Source organism: Phoxinus phoxinus (assembly GCF_949152265.1).
Source record: "Phoxinus phoxinus genome assembly, chromosome: 7".
NCBI lineage: Eukaryota > Metazoa > Chordata > Actinopteri > Cypriniformes > Leuciscidae > Phoxinus > Phoxinus phoxinus.
This window is the reverse complement of record NC_136882.1, coordinates 13,813,702-13,836,510: the sequence shown is the minus strand read 5'-3', so window position 1 is coordinate 13,836,510 and position 22,809 is coordinate 13,813,702. Positions and strand designations below refer to the sequence as shown.

Below are 22,809 nucleotides of genomic sequence, written 5' to 3'. Positions count from 1 at the left end.
GCTGTCAATCGATTTAAAAAGATAACTTATTAATCACACATTTTTCTGTAATTAATTGTTGATCGTTGAACATTAACATTATTACTATCTTTTTATATTGTAATACATACTTTTACACCAAATCTCTAAATGAATGTAGAAACAACATAAAGACTGTATATTTTAAATATTGTTTTGATGGCATCTTATTACTAAGTACTTTGAATGAAGGCCAGTATCACCGATACCAATACTACTACTGATGTCTATATTAAATATATTTTTTCTCTAGATTTTTAGAGATGAAATGAGTGATTATAGCCATACATACATAAACATTAATCAAATAATTTAACCAGTTATTTGACAGCCCTAATTATATGTTTATTTTAAAAATACATGAAATGCACATGAAAATACTTGAATTGAATTGAATTTAACTGAATTGAATTTCTTTATTGTCATTGTATGCGTTCAGTTGTAGTTTCCTCACTAGATGCAACAATACGATCAGTCAAAATAATATTAAAAAATTACCCTAATACTAAGCAATACAATTTTATAAGATAAGCAAAAAAATGATATAATCAATCTAATGTAAAAACGATAATAACAATAGTTAACATCAATATACACAATATACTGTAAAAATACTGTAACGATAAAAATAATTAACAATTACACACTATTCTGGTGAAATTCACTTCTCTGTGCAGCAATTAAGGGATTAGAAAACAGTTAAGTTACAGAATAGAACAGACTTCGTCAGACAACGTGATCTAGAGATATCTTCCAGTGCTGGCAGGAACAATGGTCTTAATATGTAAGATATGTAAGATAGTATTAATGTACTTTTTCTTCACAAAAAGAGTACATACTTTTAGGGCGTAATATAAGTAGGCGAATCGGGACGCAGCAATTGTCATGTTTCTGTCTTGTCATGCTATTCCCTGTTTGTCATGTGATCCTGCCATGTGTCTTGTCATTGGTTAATTGTCCCTTGTCTTGTAATTAGTCGGTGTATTTAAGCCCTCATGTTTGCCATGTGTCTTTGTCAAGTGTTGTTTCCTGTAGACCACTGGTTGTTTTGAGTTTTCATGCCACGCCATGTTTTTGTTTCATATTTGATCTTGTTTGTAATAAACTACACTTGGGTTCTCAATAAGCTTGCCTCCAGTGGATCAGTTACATGATCCAAGAACAAGATCACCACCAAACAACGACTAGCAAAGACCAAATAAAAGGCACAAGCTTAAATACACAGATAAATCATTGATAATTAAAGACAGGTGTAACTAATGACGGAAACAACTAATAATACAACAGTTAGTGTGTTAATAAATGCTTTATTAACATGCATTTATTCTGTAAATCAGGGTTAATTCAGGTAGTTGTAAAGCATTTAGTAGTGGTCAGTTAACTATTTGTGTGAGCTCATCTAAAGTGAGGAATATTTGTGCCTTGTAAAGCATTTACAAAGGAGATTTAAAGGTTCATTTATCTTCTAAACAGAAAAAAGGAAACAAACACAACACAACACAGTGATACAGAAAATAAAAATATTTAACTGAGCCTTTAAATCTCCTTTGTAAATGCTTTACAAGGCATAAATAGTCCTCACTTTAGATGAGCTCACACAAATAGTTAACTGACCACTACTAAATGCTTTACAACTACCTGAATTAACCCTGAATTACAGAATAAATACATGTTAATAAAGCATTTATTAACACACTAAGTAACTATTACTATATTTCTGAATAATAAGATGTATGAATGTACATTTAAACAGTGTATTAATCATTTACTCACACTTTCTAAGTGATATTATGAACCACTGACATCTCCTAAATAACTGGTTTGTAAATAATGCAATACTTCATTTAGAGATTATAAATTGATCATTAATAAAGTATGAAAATACAATTATTAAACACATTATAGATATGCTTTTAAAACAAGAATAAAGCATTTATAGCTGTATTTATAATCTGCTTATTAATGTCTATTAATGCTTTATAAATGATTAATTAACTGTTTACTAATATTTAATAATGATTAATAGCGTGCAGTTATATTAAAGTGTTACTGACTAGGGTCCAATTATCTCTATTAACTATGTCTTTTACCTCAATAAACTAATTACGGCTTATCAATAGTTAGTAAGGTAGTAGTTAAGTTGATGTATTTGGTAGGATTAATGGATGCAGAATATGGTCATGCAGAATAATGATGTGCTTTATGCACCTGGCATCCCCATGTCTCCTCTTGGACCTGTGTCTCCAGGTTCTCCAATATGTCCTGGCTCCCCAGGGATTCCAGAGTCTCCTTTCTGACCTACAGTGTAGACGCAGTAATCACATAATGTTCTCATAATAACATTATTGTATCATAGTGCTTAATATCTATCATAATTTTAAGCTGACTTTTAAAAGTCAGATTTTTGCTTTAGGGACTAACCTGGCTGTCCAGGTGATCCTGGCATTCCATCTTTTCCTTGCATTCCAGGGTCTCCGTGTGTTCCAGGGAACCCCGTATCTCCGGTAGGACCAGGTTCACCTGATAGACAAATCTTTTTTTTGTTTACAGTTCACTGATTTGCAAAATCAGCTAAATATTTGATGATTGCTCTCATTGGAAGCCGCCAATCCAGCAATGTTTTTTCCTTAACATTTAATCAAATATTCTTGTTATTTACTTGCATCTGTTTATCTTAAAACAGAAAAAAAAATGTCTGACAATATTTTGATTTAAAAAGATTTAGTTTGTCCAGTTGTTCTACAGTCGTCAAGACTGCACACAAAAAAAGACATTGGTTTTGATCTTGAAACCTTTATGGCAAACAACTTCTGCTCTCTTTACCTCTGTCTCCGCTGTCTCCTTTATCTCCTTTAAAGTTCACCATATCCACATCAGTCATGTTACCAGGTGGCCCCTGTAGACCCTGATCTCCCCTCTCACCCTTGGGACCTGAATCACCAAACTCTCCCCTGATCCCAGTGAAACCAGGGTCACCTGAAAGAGAAAGAACATCATCATGAAGATTTAGCTAATGGAACTCTGCAGGTGCCTCTGCCAGAGTAAGATAAAGTTATCTTATTATTAGGTCCAAATAAAAAGAATAGTCTTAAATGTGTTTTCATACCTCTTAGTCCAGGTTCTCCAGGGTTTCCAATGGAACCTGGAAATCCAGGGGTTCCTGCCATTCCCATGATTCCAATTTCTCCTTTTGGACCTGAAAAAATTTCAAATAAGAATTCAAATATGAATCAACGTCAGATAAACAAGTATGTGTCAAGAGAATGCCAGAAAATGGGTATCAAAAAAAGCACTCACCACGTTCTCCAGGGAAGCCATCTTTTCCAGGAATTCCTGGTTGACCAGGAAAACCCTTAGATCCTGTTAAACCTGGGACACCAGGGTTACCCCTGTCTCCTGGAGGGCCAGGCATGTCCAGACCAGGTAGACCTTGATAACCTTTTTCACCCTTTATACCGATCCGACCTGGGATGTCATCAAGGCATGTTACAAACCATGTAAGATGTGAACATATATGCATGTGTGTGCATACACTATACACCTGTGTGGGTGTTACTCGCTTGAAAAACTCACCAAGTGGTCCAGGGCCTCCAGGTGGTCCCATTGGTCCAGGTGGTCCAGGTTCTCCAAGTCCTGGAGGACCTGGCGGCCCCACCGCACCAATAACTCCAGGCGGTCCATAGTTACCTGCAAAAATCCGAATGAATTTAAAGTTATTACGGTATACCCCCTGAACCCATCCTCTTCAATTTCCTGCAAGCCATCTCTCTAACACAGTCATGGCTTAGAGAGGATTACTTCAAAGCTCTATTTTCCGCCTAGCATGCACAATACAACCTATGCAAATTATCCAGAACATGTTTGATCTTCAGTCAACCTAAAGGTACTTTTACAACTTTGCCCAATGCATTTAACATTGTGCAGAGCGGTTTAGTTCTTTAACGTAAATTCACCAAGACCATCCTAAGTTAGGATGGTCTTGGTGAATTTATGTTCACAGAACTTTTGTGATGCCACATTTAACAAATCATCAAAGATTGAATATGTAACCTAGGTTCCCTGAGAGGGAACTCAATGCTGTGCCATTTTTTTTGATACTACAGGGACGCTTCACCGAAACCGATGTCTGTAGACGCACTACTGGCCACAGCAGTTATATGCTGTCACTAGGTGGGGTGACATGTCTATTTATGGCTGCGTTTACACTTGGCATTAACATGCGACCTGTATCTGGATGTTGTCCACATACACATTGAAAAGACAAGTGTAAACGCGCTTCTGATCGGAATGTTATCCGATCAGCGTGTCCAGTTTCGGAGGTAGTGGAGGACGCATTGTGATCTGATCTCAGTGTAATGTAAACGCAATCCAGCCATCGTGTCTGCATTCACAGGTGGACGTCATATAAATCCCCGCCCAGTCTCCCCACGTGCTGTCAGAAAATAATGGCCAGACGCAGTTTAGACAATAAATAACATTTATTTGAACCTTACAATAAACGCCAATATTTAAAAAAGTTTATTTAGACTTACATGAAACTGTGTGTGTAATTTTTCATTTTAATTGTGCAACATTATCTGAACGAGGCGATCGCCTGTACAATCACAGTTGTGCGGTATGAGATCTTAATGAAGAGCGTGCGCTGCTTTGTGTGACAATCAGCGTCTGGAGTGCCCGCGTGAGCCACTGGGGGGCACTCCTTCTCTAGTTTTCATTCCTCTTTATGTTTTACCCTGGACTGATTATGGTTGATTTTATGCACCTGTGTTTTATTATCTTGTTTAGCGCACCTGTCTTAAGCCTGAGTGGCCCTTTGTACCAGTGCTCAGTATTGTATGTGTCTGACTGCATTACCTAGCGTTTTCCCAGTTCCTTAGTGTTTCCTAGTTTCACAGTTCCTGGACTCCCTGCCTGTATCTGGTTTTCCCGTTTGCCTTCTCCCTGCATTGTATGTTTGCCGATCTGGACTGCTTACTTGGTTTTGACTTCTGCCTGTTATCTCGTACCTGTTTCTGGATCTTCCTCTCAACAAAGCCTGCATTTGGATCACCACTGTCTGTTCCATGTGCAGTTTCATGACACTTTGCCAGAGGAATAATATGAATAAACTTTTTATTTTTTAATTGTTTCAGCATGTTTATTAATCTCCCATTTCTGTTAATATAGTCATTGCATGCTATAACCTTAAACCCTGATGATCGATGATGTGACTTGTTTAACATGATCAACCCAGTTGGAGTTGTCAGAGCTCTTAATCAATCAAGAATAAACAGACTGAAGTGACAGAACCCTGACAGTTTTAGGGGTTTGATGGTTATTACGTAATTAAGTAATTACACTAACAGCTTCACTATTAGAAGAGAGACGTTGCACAAACTCAATTCGCACAAGCCCAATCTCTCTCCACTTCCTCTCTCTCGCTCCAAAATCCAATCCTACGCAATGCTTTATCTCCGTGTCTAATTTAAAGTGGACAGAATGCTGGACCTAACAACCCGCAGCCAAAATAACTTACAAAAATGAACCGTTATTCTTACCCATTCTGTATGCTTAACCAGATCAACTTGTCAATGCTTGCCAATGACCTTCTCCGCGTGATGCAATAATCGATACGCTGGCGCCAAATATCGATATTTTAATTAATAAAATAAGGTGCTCTAAATACACTGAACAAAATCATAAACGCAACACTTTTGTTTTTGCCCCCATTTTTCATAAGCTGAACTCAAAGATATGATACTTTTTCTATGTACACAAAAGGCCTATTTCTCTCAAATATTGTTCTCTCTTGTCGATTCTGAGGATTCTGATTGGCTTGCATGGCTTTATCCTTCTCCCTACACTGCCGCCCATAGGTTTAGCATAGTTATAAAGGCGCTCGACGGCGTATTTATGCGGGTTGTGTGCACGATGTTATTATTGAAAACGGAGGGGGAGAAATATTCGTTTCTCTAAATACCCGGCTATGTGTAAATGTGGCCTAAATCTGTGTTAGTGAGCATTTCTCCTTTGCTCAGATAATCCATCCACCTCACAGGTGTGGCATATCAAGATGCTGATTAGACAGCATGATTATTGCACAGGTGTGCCTTTGGCTGGCCACAATAAATGGCCACTCTAAAATGTTCAGTTTTATCACACAGCACAAATGCCACAGATGTCGCAAATTTTGAGGGAGCGTGCAATTGGCATGCTGACTGCAGGAATGTCCACCAGAGCTTTTGCCGTGAATTGAATGTTAATTTCCCTGCCATAAGCCGTCTCCAAAGGTGTTTCAGAGAATCATGGCAGTACATCCAACCGGCCTCACAACCGCAGACCACGTGTAACCACACCAGCCCAGGACCTCTACATCCAGCATCTTCACCTCCAAGATCGTCTGAGACCAGCCACTGCAGCTACTGCAACAATCGGTTTGCCTAACCAAAGAATTTCTGCACAAACTGTTTAGAAACCGTCTCAGGGATGGTTGTCATCCTCACCGGGGTCTTGACCTGACTGCAGTTCATCGTTGTAACCGACTTGAGTGGGCAAATGCTCACATTCGATGGTGTCTGGCACTTTGGATAGGTGTTCTTTTCACGGATGAATCCCGGTTTTCACTGTACATGGCAGATGGCAGACAGCGTGTATAGCGTCGTGTGGGTGAGCGGTTTGCTGATGTCAACGTTATGGATCAAATGGCCCATGGTGGCGGTGTGGTTATGGTATGGGCAGGCGTATGTTATGCACAACAAACACAGGTGCATTTTATTGATGGCATTTTGAATGCACAGAGATACCGTGACGAGATCCTGAGACCCATTGTTGTGCCATTCGTCCACGACCATCACCTCATATTGCAGCATGATAATGCACGGCCCCATGTTGCAAGGATCTGTACACAATTCCTGGAAGCTTAAAAACATCCCAGTTCTTGCATGGCCAGCATACTCACCGGACATGTCACCCATTGAGCATGTTTGGGATGCTCTGGGTTGGCGTATACGACAGCGTGTTCCAGGTCCTGCCAATATCCAGCAACTTCGCACAGCCATTGAAAAGGAGTGGACCAACAGTCCACAGGCCACAATCAACAATCTGATCAACTCTATGCGAAGGAGATGTGTTGCACTGCGTGAGGCAAATGGTGGTCTCACCAGATACTGACTGGTTTTCGAAATAGATTTTTTTTCATTGGTATGGTGTTTGTGTCCACACACTGCAAAGACACATGTATATGCAAACACCATATAAAATTACATTTGACATCCGATGACCCCTTTAAATGTAATTTACAGACTGAAAAACGTGCTGTTTTCTAACAGTTAAATAAAGAGAGAAAACCTGCTCTTAACCTTTTCACTGGCATTTTGTTTTCATAGTTAGACAGATTTAGTGATGTACCGTTATAGGATTGTCTAGCAATATATAGATTATCACTGAGAATTGCTGTGTCGTGATATTATCGGTATTGTGAGCCATGTATTGTGTACCGTATCATTTCTTATCGTGAGGTACCCTGTGATTGCCACACCTACTCCCTATATAGGCATAGTATGCATTCCATGTAGGGCACCAACAACAAAGAGAACTACCCTCCGAAAAATAAGAGAGAATTCGAGAGTGTTTTCAACCAAGGGGGAACCCTGTGTCTATGTCTCTTGTGCCTTCTAAAAGAGCTCAATAATCGTGGTTGACAAAAATAAATCGCAATTAGATCAAATAACCGCAGGCGGTTAATTAATAATCGAGACAGGCCTAGAGCTTGCCATTATGTCTAACTAAGCATTGAATGGACAAACAACCACATATATTTTCACATGCACACACAAGCAAAGCAGCTTCCTGAAGACAAAGAAGCTGATTATGTTTAATGCGGGCACGCTTTTATAGACATGCCGGTGCACAGAATTACATCATATGACTGCCGTGGCCAATGAGATTGGCAAGATTTCACACGTGCTTTAGACAATAGTTCCGCTGACGCATTACCGTAGCATCAACAAAATGATACAGTGTTGAGGGTCCTCGAAAGGGAACATTTTCTTTTTTTTTGGAAAGGCATCAATGCCATTATGGGATGCCATCAGCTTTCCATGCTCTTCTTAACTTCCAAAATCAGTTACAAGGAACAAAAGTATCTGCTAAAAATCCTCAGTCACTTCTCAAAGTACATTTTGAACATCTGGTAAATAATCTATTCAAAAGCATTATGTGAAATTAACATATAACTGTACCTTTGATTCCTTGAGGTCCAGGTGGCCCATTACGTCCCTCGGTTCCAGGAACCCCTGCCATCCCAGGATTACCCTTTTCTCCTGGAAATCCTGACACTCCTTGCATACCTATGGCACCCTTAGGACCAGGAAGACCCCTGCCAGGTTCACCCTGTAATCAATACAGATCAAAGTCAATGACAAAGTGACAATTTCTCACCCATTTCAATAAAATATTATACATCAAAATCGAAATGGCAGCCACCATCATACTTTTTGCCCAGGTGTCCCTGCACGACCAGGAAAGCCACTCTGGCCTGGTTGACCAGGCTCTCCTGGAAGTCCATCGGGACCTGGAATCCCAGAGTATCCTAGCAGAGGGAAAGATGGATAGTTAGAAAACATTACAGATTTGATAACTGAAACAAAATTTGACACTTTATGCAAAAGAAATTGGGTCTAAGATGTGCATTCCCTAGAATATGAATCGTTTGATTATTTTTTTTTTAAATGTTTGCAGAGTATAGAGATCTCAATCATAAAGTATGCCCAACCTAAATCTATATAGCACTTATTTTCCACAGTAGCTGTTGTTATCAATGAACACATTTAGAGTTTAAAAGTTAAAGGTGCAGTGCTTTAGCACATTTCTCCTTTAAACGTTTAATTTGACTGTTACAGTCTGGCAGGTTACCTTTTTGCCCTGGGGGCCCAGGAAGTCCAATTCCTGGCAGCCCATGGTCACCTTTGCTTCCTGGGAATCCTTGAAGTCCATGTTCACCTTGAGGACCTCTATCGCCTAAATGTGACAACGTGAAAAAGACGTCAACACAGCCAGCTCTGCATCTCTGCAGTATGAAACATTAGCATAACCTGAATTTACCTTGAAGACCAGGTCTGCCAGTCTCTCCACGAGTCCCTGGGACACCCTGAGGTCCAGGTAAACTTATTACTTTACCAGCATCACCTTTACTTCCTATAAAGATATTTGGGATTATGGTCATTTTAAAGAGCATTGCATTTACAACCAGTGGATAAGCAAATGTATTACTCTAAATCAATGACCTGGAAATCCTGGCTTTCCTGCTGCACCAGGCAACCCTGAAGAGCCTTTTTCACCAGGTTCACCTGGCTGTCCTACACCTGGGATACCTGGGGGACCTCTCTCACCGGGAGGGCCGGTGGTACCATCATCTCCATTCAGGCCACGATCACCCTTAATACCAACTCTAGCCTAATCATGGAAAATATTTATGAATCAAAATATATTCTATGGTTATGAAAACACTGCAGAATAGTCATTGGGGTTTGGATGCACTGTGAATTACATGTAGATACAAAAGTGAATTCAGCTATTTAAGTGTTTTTAGTCAGATCTTTGAACTCACAGGCTCTCCCTTGGCTCCAGATTGCCCTGGTCGGCCATCTCTTCCTGGGAGCCCATCAACACCTGGGAATCCTCTGTCTCCAGTAGTACCAGGAAAACCCTTATCTCCTTTCAACCCTGGAGCCACAAAGACATCACCAGGTTCACCCTGAGCGCCAGGGGCACCCATTAAACCCGGAGAGCCATCTTGACCCTAAAGTCCAAGGAAATGCAAGAAGAAAGGTAAGATTTGTGCAGACAGGATTTATTGTGTTTACATCCACATTTAAAGTGGCCACAGCGTACTACCAATTGAGTTTGTATCCAATCCAATGTTTTTGGTGCCACAAAATGAACTTTGACATACTAAGTAAGAAATGTTATATAACAATGTACGTACAGGATTTCCAGCAGGCCCAAAAGGTCCTGGCACACCCTTCTCTCCTTTACCCCCTAATTGTCCAGGAAAACCTAAAATGAAAACATCCAGCATGATGCATAATCTCAGAAAGTCCAAACATACCAAAACAAAGCCTTGCTCATTGCTTCTCACCTTGCTGACCCTTTGGCCCCTGGGGACCAGGCGAACCTGGGGTCACGGAACCAGTGCACTCTGTGCATTTCTCGCCTTGATCACCTGAAAGAGTAGAAAAACTCAGAACCAATTTTGAGAAAACGTCTCGGTTACGTATGTAACCCTCGTTCCCTGAAGGAGGGAACGGAGACGTAGGTCGTGACCGACCAATAGGAATCTCGCTAGAGAGCCGATCTACTTCGAGTGAAACTAAACGAGCCAATACACATTGGCGTGCAATCATTTGCATCAGCTGCGCAGCCTCGCAGCGCGGGTATATAACGAGCAGCTGGTGATTGCACTGTAGTTTTTTGCTGAGGAGCCAAGCCGATAAGCTGGCTGCCCCGGCGGGCGGCAGCAGATGTGGCGACGGGACCTACGTCTCCGTTCCCTCCTTCAGGGAACGAGGGTTACATACGTAACCGAGACGTTCCCTATCAGTCGGTCACTACTACGTAGGTCGTGACCGACCAATAGGAATCCCTACCAAAGCGCCACAGCTGCTGCACCCCATCCAGCGCCCTGTGCAAGCCTCTACACCTTCTTGCCTGGAAGGACGATAGGAGGCGGCTTACACAGAGTGAACCTGTCACTGTTGTTCCGTGATAACCCATACAGTGAGATTAACACTGGGAAAGCGTGCCCGAACTGAAGGAGGGGAACGCTGCGGAAGCCACATTCTCAAGGAGTTAAGTGGAGATAACCAATGGACTAACCCGAGGGTTGTACAGCATATGAGTAATGGGTGACTTAGCCCAAGGGAAAGACACGGGCTTCCGTTTAGGAGCAGCCGTGGAGAATATACACATATGGGATCCCCGTAGGGTCACACATATGGGACCCAGCCTATATCCGGTTCTCAAGGATTCAGCGGATACAGGCCTGGCACCGGACGCTCCGCCATGTCCGGCCCGAGGGTGTTCGGAGGACTCACAGGTTTTTCACACTGGAGAATAAGGGTGCACAGTAGGGTGCAGCAAGCCGACAGAGCCGGGCCTCTCAGTGCTTCTACCCGTCTAGGGTGAGAACACGGGAGGAGACCGGCTCTACACGTAGGCTATAGTATCTAGCGAACGTGTTAGGTGTCGCCCAGCCCGCAGCTCTACAGATATCTGTTAGCGAGGAGCCACGTGCCAGCGCCCAGGAGGATGCAACGCCTCTCGTGGAGTGTGCATGCAACCCGAGCGGGCAGGGCACGCCTTGAACTTGGTAAGCCAAGGCGATGGCATCCACTATCCAGTGGGCCATCCTCTGCTTGGAGACAGCCTTTCCCTTCTGCTGGCCTCCGTAACAGACAAAGAGCTGGTCTGAGGTCCTGACGCTTTGAGTTCTGTCCACGTACATACGCAGAGCGCGAACGGGACAGAGCAAAGCCAGGGCTGGGTCTGCCTCCTCCAGGGGCAGCGCTTGCAGGTTCACTACCTGGTCCCTGAAGGGAGTGGTAGGAACCTTGGGCACATAGCCAGGCCGGGGTCTCAGTACAACATGGTTGTCACCCGGCCCAAACTCTAGGCACGATTCGTCGACCGAAAATGCCTGCAGGTCCCCTACCCTCTTGACAGAGGCCAGTGCAACCAGCAGCAAAGTCTTCATGGAGAGAAGCTTTAGGTCCGCTGATTGCAATGGCTCAAAGGGAGCATCCTGAAGTGCTCGAAGCACCAGGGAAAGGTCCCAAGAGGGTATGGAGGGGGGTCGAGGAGGATTTAATCGTCTCGCCCCCCTAAGGAACCTGACGACCAGGTCGTGCTTTCCAACGGTTTTGCCATCTATGTGGTCGTGATAGGCTGAAATAGCGGCAGCATGTACTTTGAGGGTGGAGGGACACAGCCTTCGCTCCAACCCTTGCTGCAAGAAGGAAAGCACGGACCCTATCGAACATCTTCGGGGGTCTTCTCGGCGAGAAGAGCACCACTCGACGAACAGGTTCTACTTCAAGGCGTACACACGTCTCGAGGACGGCGCCCTTGCAGAAGTGATGGTGTTAAGTACCTCTGGGGGTAAGTCACCTAGAACCTCCGCATCCCGTCCAGGGACCAGACATGGAGTTTCCAGAGGTCTGGACGCGGGTGCCACAGGGTGCCCCGTCTCTGAGTCAGAAGATCCTTCCTCAGAGGAATGGGCCAGGGAGGGACTGTCACGAGGAGCATGAGTTCTGGGAACCAAGTCCGGGTGGGCCAATAGGGAGCCACCAGAAGGACCTGCTCCTCGTCCTCCCTGGCTTTGCACAAGGTCTGTGCAAGTAGGCTCACTGGGGGGAACGCATATTTGCGGAGGCCCCGGGGCCAGCTGTGTGCCAGTGCGTCCGTGCCGAGTGTTCCCTCGGTCAGGGAGTAAAACAGCTGGCAGTGGGTGGTTTCTGAGGAGGCAAACAGGTCTACCTGAGCCTCCCCGAACTCTCTCCACATCAGCTGAACCGCCTGGGGGTGGAGTCGCCATTCTCCCGGGAGCACAGCTCGTGATAGCTCGTCGGCCACACGGTTGAGCACCCCGGGGACATACATGGCTCGAAGCGACCTCAGATGCTTCTGACTCCAGAGGAGGAGATGGCGGGCGAGTTGCGACATGCGACGGGAGCGTAGACCACCTTGTCGGTTGATGTACGCAGCGGTCGCTGTGTTGTCCGTACGGACCAGCACGTCTCTGTCCTGTAGCGGCCTCTTTAGGCGGCTCAGAGCGAGATGTACTGCTAGCAACTCGAGGCAGTTGATATGCCAATGCAGTTGGGGAGCCGTCCACACCCCTGACACTGCATGCCCGTTGTACGTGGCGCCCCAGCCGGTGGCAGAGGCATCTGTGAATACCACAGCATGCCTGGACACCTGTTCCAAGGGCACTCCTGCCCGTAGGAACGAGGGATCTGACCACGGGCTGAAGGTCTGGCGGAACGCCGGTGTGATTGCCACCCGGTGAGTGCCGTGATGCCACGCCCATCTCGGGACTCGGCCGTGAAGCCAGTGCTGAAGCGGTCTCATATGAAGCAGCCCGAGCGGGGTTACCGCTGCTGCCGCTGCCATATGCCCCAGGAGCCTCTGAAAAAGTTTCAGTGGGACCGCCGTCCTGCCTTTGAACGTGTTCAAGCAGTTCAGCACCGACTGGGCGCGCTGCTCTGTGAGGCGCGCTGTCTGTGCGACCGAATCCAACTCCATACCGAGAAAAGAGATCCTCTGCACGGGGGCGAGTTTGCTCTTTTCCCAGTTGACCTGAAGGCCCAATTGGCTGAGGTGCCTGAGCACGAGGTCCCTGTGTTCGCATAACTGATCTCGAGAGTGTGCTAGTATGAGCCAGTCGTCGAGATAGTTGAGGAGGCGAACGCCCTGTTCTCTCATGGGAACAAGGGCCCCCTCCGTGACTTTCGTGAAGACACGGGGAGACAGGGACAGCCCGAAGGGCAGGACCTTGTACTGATATGCTCGACCCTCGAACGCAAAGCGCAGAAACGGCCTGTGTCGAGGAAGAATCGAGAAATTAAAGTACGCAGCCTTCAGGTCGATCGCTGCAAACCAATCTTGGGGACGGATGCATCTGAAAATGCGTCTCTGCGTGAGCATTTTTAACGGTAGCTTGTGGAGGCTCCGATTCAAAACTCGCAGATCCAAGATCGGTCGTAACCCACCACCTTTCTTGGGTACAATGAAGTAGGGACTGTAGTGTCCTGACCTCATATCGGCTGGAGGGACCGGCTCTATCGCGTCCTTCGCCAGTAGGACTGCGATCTCCGCACGCAAGACATGGGCATCGGCTGCTCTCACTGTAGTGGAGTGGATGGCCCGAAACTTGGGGGGATGCCGGGCGAACTGAATCGCATAGCCGAGCCTGATGGTCCGAATGAGCCAGCGAAACGGACTGGGGAGCGCTAACCAGGCTCGCAGAGACCGTACAAGCGGGACCAAAGGGACCGTAGGCGTACCCGGAGTGGGGCAGCGAGGTGGAACACAGGGACGCGGCCCGGGAGGCTCTCTTGGGGAGGCGGCCCGTAGCGTCGTCTAAGTGTGCTGTGCAGCACTTACCTGGTTCCACGAGGCAGGAGGTGCAGGAGGCGGCTTGGTTGCGTTCTCGAACCACACACTGCGCTGCCCGCTGGCGACAGAAGAGGCGGATGAGGGTGGTGAGGATTTTCTCCTCCCACTACTCTCCAGACCCTCTTCAGACCCAGAGATAGAGGATCTGCTCTTTTTTTTTTTTTTTTTGAGAACTTGGGAACCACTGTGACTCCAGTGGTGGAACAGAATTTTGACTCAAAAGATTAGTTTCCCAGCCCTCTACTGGGAGAGAGCAGCTCCACCCATCTCCGGGTCACCCGTCTCCAGTGATTGTTTCACCGACCACTTAAACAGTGGTTGAGACGGGTGGTGTCATCCTCCTGCAGCGGACACAGTAGAGCAGGCTGTGCCGGAGTTTTCTCTTTTTTGCAGGGGATGACACCCTTGGCGACGAGTAGACTGAGGGGCAGCCCACGAGGTACTCTGGTGGTACGTCAGGGGAAGTGCTTCAGTCTGCTGCCGACTGTGGAGAACTGCTGGGCCAGTTCTCAACAGTGTCGCTGAAAAGGCCACCTTATGAGATGGAGCATCGAGAAAGCGTACTTTGACGAGCTCTCACACCTCTACAAGGACAGCCAGGGGGGCTTCTGGACCACCAAGGTGGACATCGTCTGATCGAGGGCCAGCACTGTGACTTGAACACGGTCAGTCGACAAGCGCAGCTCAACCCCGGCTCAGAACTACCCTCGTGCAATAAGAGTGCCTTGGCCTCGCATGCAGGGTAGAGGTGGCCTGCCAGAGGCACGGCCACCCCACTATCGAGGGTAGTGAGAGAGGTGAAAACTTTATGCAGAATTTGGCACTTTTGGCGTTCCATATTTTTGGCACCAATATAGCTCCATACTGTTAAGTTTTCAATGCACGTCCGAGAAAGACCCGGGAAAGCATGGCTGTCCGCTCTGAATCTGATTCAGCATAAGCACACACACTATTACAGTGGGAACTTAACATCATCCTCATTTCCAGAACAAAACAGCCCCTCTCTCCGATGTAGCAATCGACATCTGCCCTCAGCTGGAGCCTTGAATGAAACGCTAGGTTCCTCCATTTTTTTTTTTTTTTTTTGAAGGACCAGCCATCTCATCCAGAAGCTGCACAGCTTGTGATGCGCTAGAGAGGGAGGGGCCCTAGGGGGTTGGTTCCCCGAAGGAGAAGCCCTCAGCTCTCAGGATCACCCAAGCTATTCTACTGAAGTAGACCTCTCCTGGTGGCCACCAGGGAGGGCGCTACAACGGAGAATAGACATGGGGACCGCGCACCTAGAGCGCCGAGCGAGCGCTGGGTCGCCGTGACAACCCGCGCTGCAGCCCGGCAGCTCGACGGCACACGACACGCTGGTGTCCCAGAGTGTCGAGCAGACCTGCAGCTGTGCTTTCACACACAAGCAGCGGCTGGCCAACAACAGAGGGGACTCAAGCTTTCCGGAGAAAGCAGAGTCAACCGGCGTGCCGACGTGGTCATGTTCCCGTGCGAAAACATGAACCACCCACGAACACAGTCTCACATGTTTCCCAGGCATGCGAGACAGTGATCGTGGCCGTCAGTGAGGACAGGAAACGACCGCATCCAGAAACACACGGGTGGAATGTCATCTTTAGAAAGACGCAACTCACACCCATGTAAGCTCTTTCAGGTGAATGCTCTTCTTGGTACTGAAGCACGCAGGGGAACGGTCGCAGCGGACACAGACAGAAATGTTCAACCTGTCGTGCGCTGTCTCTCTTCACGGCGGTCTTACCAGCCGTAAGAACGGCTATTTAACGCTCTTGGCGCACCGTTACCAGCTGTGAAAACAGCTTTTTTGTTTTGCTCAGAAACACAAAAACAAAAGAAAGTCGACCCCACTGCTGCGCTGTATCGCCCGTACCAGACACGAGAGATCTTCCTGAAGAGCTTGCTCGTTGTTTGATCACTCAATATTAGATAGATTAAACAGCATCGGTTGGCTCCGAAGCAAAAAGCTACAGTGCAATCACCAGCTGCTCGTTATATACCCGCGCTGCGAGGCTGCGCAGCTGATGCAAATGATTGCACGCCAATGTGTATTGGCTCGTTTAGTTTCACTCGAAGTAGATCGGCTCTCTAGCGAGATTCCTATTGGTCGGTCACGACCTACGTAGTAGTGACCGACTGATAGGGAACTGAAACTACGGTGAACAAATGGATTACTGAATTACAGCCTCACCTTTCTGTCCCACCTCTCCTTGCAACCCTGCCGGTCCCGGAGGGCCTGGAAGTCCTTTTTCAATAGTACAGTCTTCATCTAAAAAAAAAACAAGATTAATGGCAATGACATTTTGGAATGGACAATCAAAGGAACCACACAATCATCTTTACACATTGTGTCTTATTACTATTAGCCTCTTAACAGAAATGACATACAGTAATCACTCCATTCCTTCCATGAGATTTTTGAGTTACGATTAGTATCACAGCATGACAAAAACAGTAATTTATGTTTAAGATGTTCTTACTGATTGGCCCTGGTGGTCCGGGTGGACCAGGTTGTCCATCAGCTCCGTTTGGACCTTTAAGAGACAGTCCATCAGCTCCTTTATCTCCGTTCTGGCCAATCTCTCCAGGAAGGCCAGGAGGTCCAGCAGGACCCTCAATATATTTGCCTGCAGTCAACCATGGACATAAGGGAAAGCATCAACATTACTGTGAACTATTGTACAAAATTATACCAACCTAATTCTACATAACACTTTATCAAAGTGTGCTTCTCTCACCTGGGGGACCAGGATATCCACGCTCTCCCGGATAACCTGATGAATGAAGAAAACATATGAACAGATAAAAAGACTGTACAATTTGACAGGACAACCGCATAAGGACAAGACGTCAAGCAGACATCACCTGTCTCTCCTTCAGCTCCGGGGGGACCAGGAAGACCAGGAGGGCCAGGACTACCAAAACCCTGTAAGATAATTAGTATCATTAGTAACTACCAGTCCATAACATTGGTCTAAGTTAATTAGATGTGGAAGTAGTGTGTGGCTTTGTTAGTCATCAGTACAGTTGCAGTACTTTGTATTTTGGAACCACTTACATGTCCTGGTGGTCCTTTTTCTCCTTTGTCACCCTAACATGAACCAAAGTCATAATCAAAATAAATAAAATAAAATGCATTTTATGTCTAGAGTTACAGCATGGCCCACCAAGATGGGATTTCTTACCTTTAAGCCATCATACCCAGGAGAACCAGGTAGGCCACTTCCCCCCTATCACAAACAAAGGGTTTCAAAAATAATCTCATTCAATGTGATTTAAGCATTTGAAATAAGAGAGTACAATTACCCATTATCAAATCTGAAATAACAGCTGCAACAGGTAACTGCACTGCTCAAGTCATTGTCCAAGATCACAATACCTTTTCTCCACTCTGTCCATCTTTGCCTGGTTTCCCCTTGAAAACAAAGTGAAGCTCAGATTTCACATAACAAATAAAACAATCACAACTATCATACAATCACAATTAATACAAGACAATATGAAAGTATGGGATTCAAAGCCTGTAAATGAACAATGTTTTATTTTACTTTATGGTATAAATTAATACAATTATTTATGAAATCGATTATTGCGACTCTTTATACAGATGGTCAGATGTGCTTCAATGCTCTCTGGATCTTTCTTAAATCATGATCCTCAGGTTTTAAACAAACTTGTTGGGTTCATGCAGCTCAAGTGCTGCTGTCATTAAAGCAAAACAAATACAAACTAAATTGAACTTTTTCAAATTATATTTTTAACCTACTTATTCTGATAATATAATTTATAATTATTTAAAAAAAAACTATTAAATTATTAAAGCACAAGATAACACATTATTGCTATTGGTTCTAAGAAATGTGGACCCCACTGTTAAAGCTGGGTGATTTATGATTAATGTATTATGCAAGTAAGCATTTAGTTGTGTTCTTGTACAAGTCACTTACTATTGGTCCCGGTGGTCCTTGTTCACCTTTGATTCCAGGTTGATGTGATGCACAAACACTCTTGGTGCAGAGGGCAAAGGCTAAATTAATATTTATTACTATTCCTTAAAACTTGTAGACAAACTCATAAATTCGACGATTCAAACAACATCACAATGTTACGTTTTGTTTTACAGGTCATATATGCATATACAAATTATGCAATATAATAATACAATTGCATAATATTATAAAAAATATACAATAACACATTTTATAATATAATTATAATTATAACATTTATTCTGTACAATCCAGTTGTATTGTTTATAGAGTTACACAATTTTGTGCTGTCACTTACTCTTTCTCCTTTGTCTCCTTTAGAGCCTGTTTCACCCTAGAAAACATGCAAGGCACAAGGAACACTTAGCAGTGTAACTTAGATAAAATAAATGAAGTCCCCAAATATGTGGACACCTAAGCTACACAAAAATGTATACATTTCATAGGGGATTTGATGACATCATACCCTTGGTCCAGGATAAGTAATTGTTGTACCAGGGCCTTCAAATTCATCTTGTCTCCCTGGTGGACCAGGGGGACCGGTTAAACCTTGTTGTCCCTGAAAAGAGAAACAGGGATGATCATGATAATGAGTGAGACTAAACCAGGAAAGATGCTGATCAGCTTGTATAATGCAATGGGGGTGTTATCTGACAAATGGGGTACAGAGTTTGATTCTTATGATTGTTTGTATTATATTGTCAACTTCATGTCATGCTCAATAGTAAGAAGCACACAAATGTATCCTTCTAAGGCAGAATTTGTTACAACCTGAAGCATATGCTGCAAGTGCCACTATGAGCCAATAGTTTCCAAGAACTCACCTTTTCTCCTTTCTCACCAAGAAATGTCAGCTTGTCACCCTGCAAAAAGAACGGGTAAGACAGCCTCTAGTCATTTCACAAACTCTAGACACAAATATTATCATCTATGCAACATATTTCAGATGTTACCGGCTCTCCCTTTTGACCAGATTCACCAGGCCTTCCCTTCAAAGAAAAATGGCATGGTGTGAGATTCAGGTGAGAGTTCACTGGTGTCGGTTAATTATGTTTTAGTCTATAATTTGTTTTAGAGATTTTAACTTTAGACTCACAGCAGGTCCAATTGGTCCAGATGGGCCGAGTGGCCCTTGTTGTCCAGGATATCCTTTTTGCCCCTAAAAGTGAGAATCAGAAAAACATTTTTGAAACATGTTAAAGCATACAACAGGCAATAATATATCAATGGTAAATGCGCATTTTCAATATGAACACAAAAAGGGGCATTGAAATAAAAGTCCGTACTGGTGATCCGGGTGGTCCTGGCATGCCCCTGTCTCCTTTTTGAGGGATGGGTACTCCAATAACACCACCTGGATCTCCCTATGAGAGTGAAATATTCAACAACAACAAAATCACTACACCATTTTCAAGACACACATCAATATCTAATGAACTACGCTGCTTGACCAACGCTATCTCACGACCAAATCGTACCAGTGAGTCTGAGGTGGCTAATTCGTACCACCTCACTCACCTTCATACGAATTGGGCAACTCGTAAAATATGTACGATTTAGCAAAAATCTTACGAATTCATACTAACTCCCTCGTAAAATACGTACGAATTGCCGTGAGATCGGGTTGGCTTGACAGAACAATTGTTTTTCTTCTTGGTGATTACCACCATTTTATAAAAGCAACTAGGCACTTAGGCTACGTTCACACTTAGCGTCTTTTTTGACAAAAAAAAGTTAACAACAGCGTTTTTTTAGCAAAAAAAAAAAAAAACGCTGCGCGTTCGGTTACAAATAGCAGCCGAGCGCGTCTTTTGTTGCTATAACAACAGCTGGAACAGTAGTGTGCCCACACAGCCTCTTTGTGATGTATGTTATGATAGAGTTGTGTACTCATATCAAACAGCTCCTTGTGCTCCGAAACAAGGACGATTAGTTTTTCTACCGGCACCGTGTCCATTTTTCTTGTTGTTATGGAAACGACAGGTCTCGCTACTCGCTTGTCATTGGTCAGCTGTCAAAAAGGCGCTTGACGTAGGGCGTTCTTTTCAGAAAAGTTAAACTTTTTTCAACTTTAAAAGACGCTCTGAGCTGCAGAAAAAGACGCCGGCGGTGGCGTTTAAAAAAGCGCTCAGGACTTTTTTGAAAAAACGGTTTACTCCATAGGGTTCTAATGTAGAACAGACGCTGGCAGTTTGAAAAAAGATGCTAAGTGTGAACATAGCCTTAGGGTTCATTTATGAACTTCAACTTCAACTTCATGCTTTATGTTGTGCTTAAAACTGTTTCAACTGAAACTGTTTCTCTGTGTTATCAACACCCAGATATCCCTGTCTATTTGTCAGCATAAGTCCATTCAGCAGACTTTTAGCTCCAGGGCTTTTGTTAAACCTACAGATAGAACTGTATATTTGTATTCCCACTCACAGACAGTCTATTCGACAAAGGGGGAGTGTCAAAATCAAAAGTGCATTATGGGTGTTGAAGTTTTTGGCAAAAGGGAACAAAACAACCCCGTTCCTCTGTTTTCTCTATTCATGCAGTACTGACTTCTTGTCACTTGTTAATAACCCCCTTTAAGAACAAATCTATGTAACATATGACCATATTGCTTTAAAATGGGTTTCATACCTTTACTCCCTTCAGACCTGGAATACCCTGAGGAAGATTCAGAAAGATATTTGTTAAGTCAGGAATATGTTGTCGGACTGGATTAACATTGTACAATGAGTTGTAACATAATACAAGATGTATGTTTTTATCTAATAGCACAGTTTATTAAGCACTGATATAAATTTGAAATATTAAAGGTATATGACATGACATAAAAACTATTCATACTGCTGGTCCCTGCAGTCCTGGAGGACCTGGATATCCATCAAAACCACGCTCCCCCTGGAAAACACAAAATAAATCCTCTATTCAATCACACTGAGGATTTTGAGATTAATTGAAGACACTGATGGCTCATCCCAATTGACTAACTTAAAAAAAAAAAAATTATAGGTCTCATCAATAACACAACAAACATGTTGTACCTTGGTTCCATTGCAGCCTGGAATTCCATGAGGTCCAGGTGCGCCTTCTAGACCTGGAAGACCCTGTAGAATATCAAAACAATAGCAGAAACACACAGAGATGCAGAAACATTGTTTTGTTTTCCCAAAATTGATGATATTTTCTCCAACATTTTCAAAAAAGACTCTCAGGTCAACTTACTGGAATACCTGGACGTCCTGGGAAACCTGCCACACCGGTTGGGCCCTACAAAAGAAACATATATATGCTATAATGATGTAAAAGTACATTTTGCAGTGCTGCTATTATGTAACATTCATTCTTTTTTTTTTCATTCTTTTTTTTATCAGTCTTACAAAATATGACTATATTTTTACAAGACAGGAGCAGACACTTACTCTGCTTCCTTTCATTCCTGGAGCTCCCGACTCCCCTGTATCTCCCTGGAAGAAAACATAAAAACATATTAAAAAGAACACTGCAATTAATATTTGCTTTCGCTAACTCACCTTAAAATGGTCTATAGTTATGATAGCAAAGTGTTGTTTGCCCTTTGTAAAACCTAGGGACTTTTATTGTTGTTTTTTTTTTTTTTTTCAAAAATGAGAATACTATTACTTTTAATGGTAAAAACTGAAATAAAATTGTTAACAGCGTTAACTGTTAATCTAGGTATATACCATATATACTATATATATATATATATATATATATATTGTGACGGCTCAGTGAGTGGTTGTGTGTTTGTCCCCGAGTTACAGGCTGATTGCTGGAGGGCGTGGCTTTACACCTGAATGAGATCATGGTACTTTAAAAGAGACTGGGTCAAACAGAGAAGAGAGACGTTTGCATCCCTGGTGTTGTTGCTGTTCTGGAGATTTCCGGAGAGCTGACGGGATGTGTTGGTTACGGGAGACCACAGCCGCATCGGAGCTCTGATGTGATCCAGTACTGGGTCCCCTATGCCGTTTTGTTTGGGATTTTTGTTGTTTATATTTGGTTGAACTGATGTCACTCGAACTTGCAACATACATTTACATGCTGACACGCTGACTAACACTTACACTGATCACTTGACATTTCATGTTTCTTACTTTAGTTAAATAAATCTTATTGTTTATGCAGCGGTTGTGTGGCGTCTCCCTTACTTTGTTGCGATCTAAGAACAGGATCGTAACAATATATATATATATATATATATATATTCAGAAACTAGCATTTACTTTTATTTATAAATGTATAAAATAAGTATTGTTCATTGTTAGGTCATGATACCTAATGCATTTGTAACACATTTTCTATTATTTGTCTTAGTTTCATTTTCATAGACTTCTAGTTTGTTTGTTTCCACTTTCCTTTTTTCTGGGGCTGCATCCCAATTCGCCTACTTATACTACGTCTACGCCCTAAAAGTATGTACTCTTTTTGTAAAGAAAAAGTACATACTTTTGAGTGTGTAGCAATAGAGTAGGCAAGCTTTGGTACGTCATCTTTAACGGACAGAACTGTCGCGTGCATCCTGTCAGTAAACTGCCCTGTTAATCATCTTGTCACAGTTAAAATCCTCCATTCATATAATTTAATTTCCTACCGTTTCGGAGAGAAATGTAGTAGC

The 22,809-nt window shown here is 43.7% G+C and overlaps 1 protein-coding gene across 1 annotated transcript in view; it reads right to left on the bottom strand.

Moving 5' to 3' along the window:
- Positions 1-22,809, bottom strand: part of col4a1 (collagen, type IV, alpha 1) — a 61,003-nt gene that overhangs the window by 9,458 nt on the left and 28,736 nt on the right. Inside the window, exons 4-36 of the mRNA XM_079617761.1 lie at positions 21,593-21,637; positions 21,396-21,440; positions 21,215-21,277; positions 21,018-21,071; positions 20,808-20,834; positions 19,466-19,543; positions 19,276-19,338; positions 19,133-19,168; positions 19,004-19,042; positions 18,646-18,738; positions 18,478-18,513; positions 18,138-18,197; positions 17,570-17,605; positions 17,376-17,420; positions 17,249-17,281; positions 17,056-17,116; positions 16,929-16,964; positions 16,671-16,817; positions 16,382-16,459; positions 10,136-10,219; positions 9,983-10,053; positions 9,605-9,796; positions 9,282-9,450; positions 9,100-9,192; positions 8,911-9,015; positions 8,490-8,587; positions 8,238-8,388; positions 3,592-3,705; positions 3,316-3,483; positions 3,125-3,214; positions 2,842-2,994; positions 2,440-2,538; positions 2,227-2,316 (exon numbers count right to left, since the gene is read on the bottom strand). Coding sequence (XP_079473887.1) covers positions 2,227-2,316; positions 2,440-2,538; positions 2,842-2,994; positions 3,125-3,214; positions 3,316-3,483; positions 3,592-3,705; positions 8,238-8,388; positions 8,490-8,587; positions 8,911-9,015; positions 9,100-9,192; positions 9,282-9,450; positions 9,605-9,796; positions 9,983-10,053; positions 10,136-10,219; positions 16,382-16,459; positions 16,671-16,817; positions 16,929-16,964; positions 17,056-17,116; positions 17,249-17,281; positions 17,376-17,420; positions 17,570-17,605; positions 18,138-18,197; positions 18,478-18,513; positions 18,646-18,738; positions 19,004-19,042; positions 19,133-19,168; positions 19,276-19,338; positions 19,466-19,543; positions 20,808-20,834; positions 21,018-21,071; positions 21,215-21,277; positions 21,396-21,440; positions 21,593-21,637 — 2,752 coding nt within the window. The remainder of the gene's footprint in view (positions 1-2,226; positions 2,317-2,439; positions 2,539-2,841; positions 2,995-3,124; positions 3,215-3,315; positions 3,484-3,591; positions 3,706-8,237; positions 8,389-8,489; positions 8,588-8,910; positions 9,016-9,099; positions 9,193-9,281; positions 9,451-9,604; positions 9,797-9,982; positions 10,054-10,135; positions 10,220-16,381; positions 16,460-16,670; positions 16,818-16,928; positions 16,965-17,055; positions 17,117-17,248; positions 17,282-17,375; positions 17,421-17,569; positions 17,606-18,137; positions 18,198-18,477; positions 18,514-18,645; positions 18,739-19,003; positions 19,043-19,132; positions 19,169-19,275; positions 19,339-19,465; positions 19,544-20,807; positions 20,835-21,017; positions 21,072-21,214; positions 21,278-21,395; positions 21,441-21,592; positions 21,638-22,809) is intronic.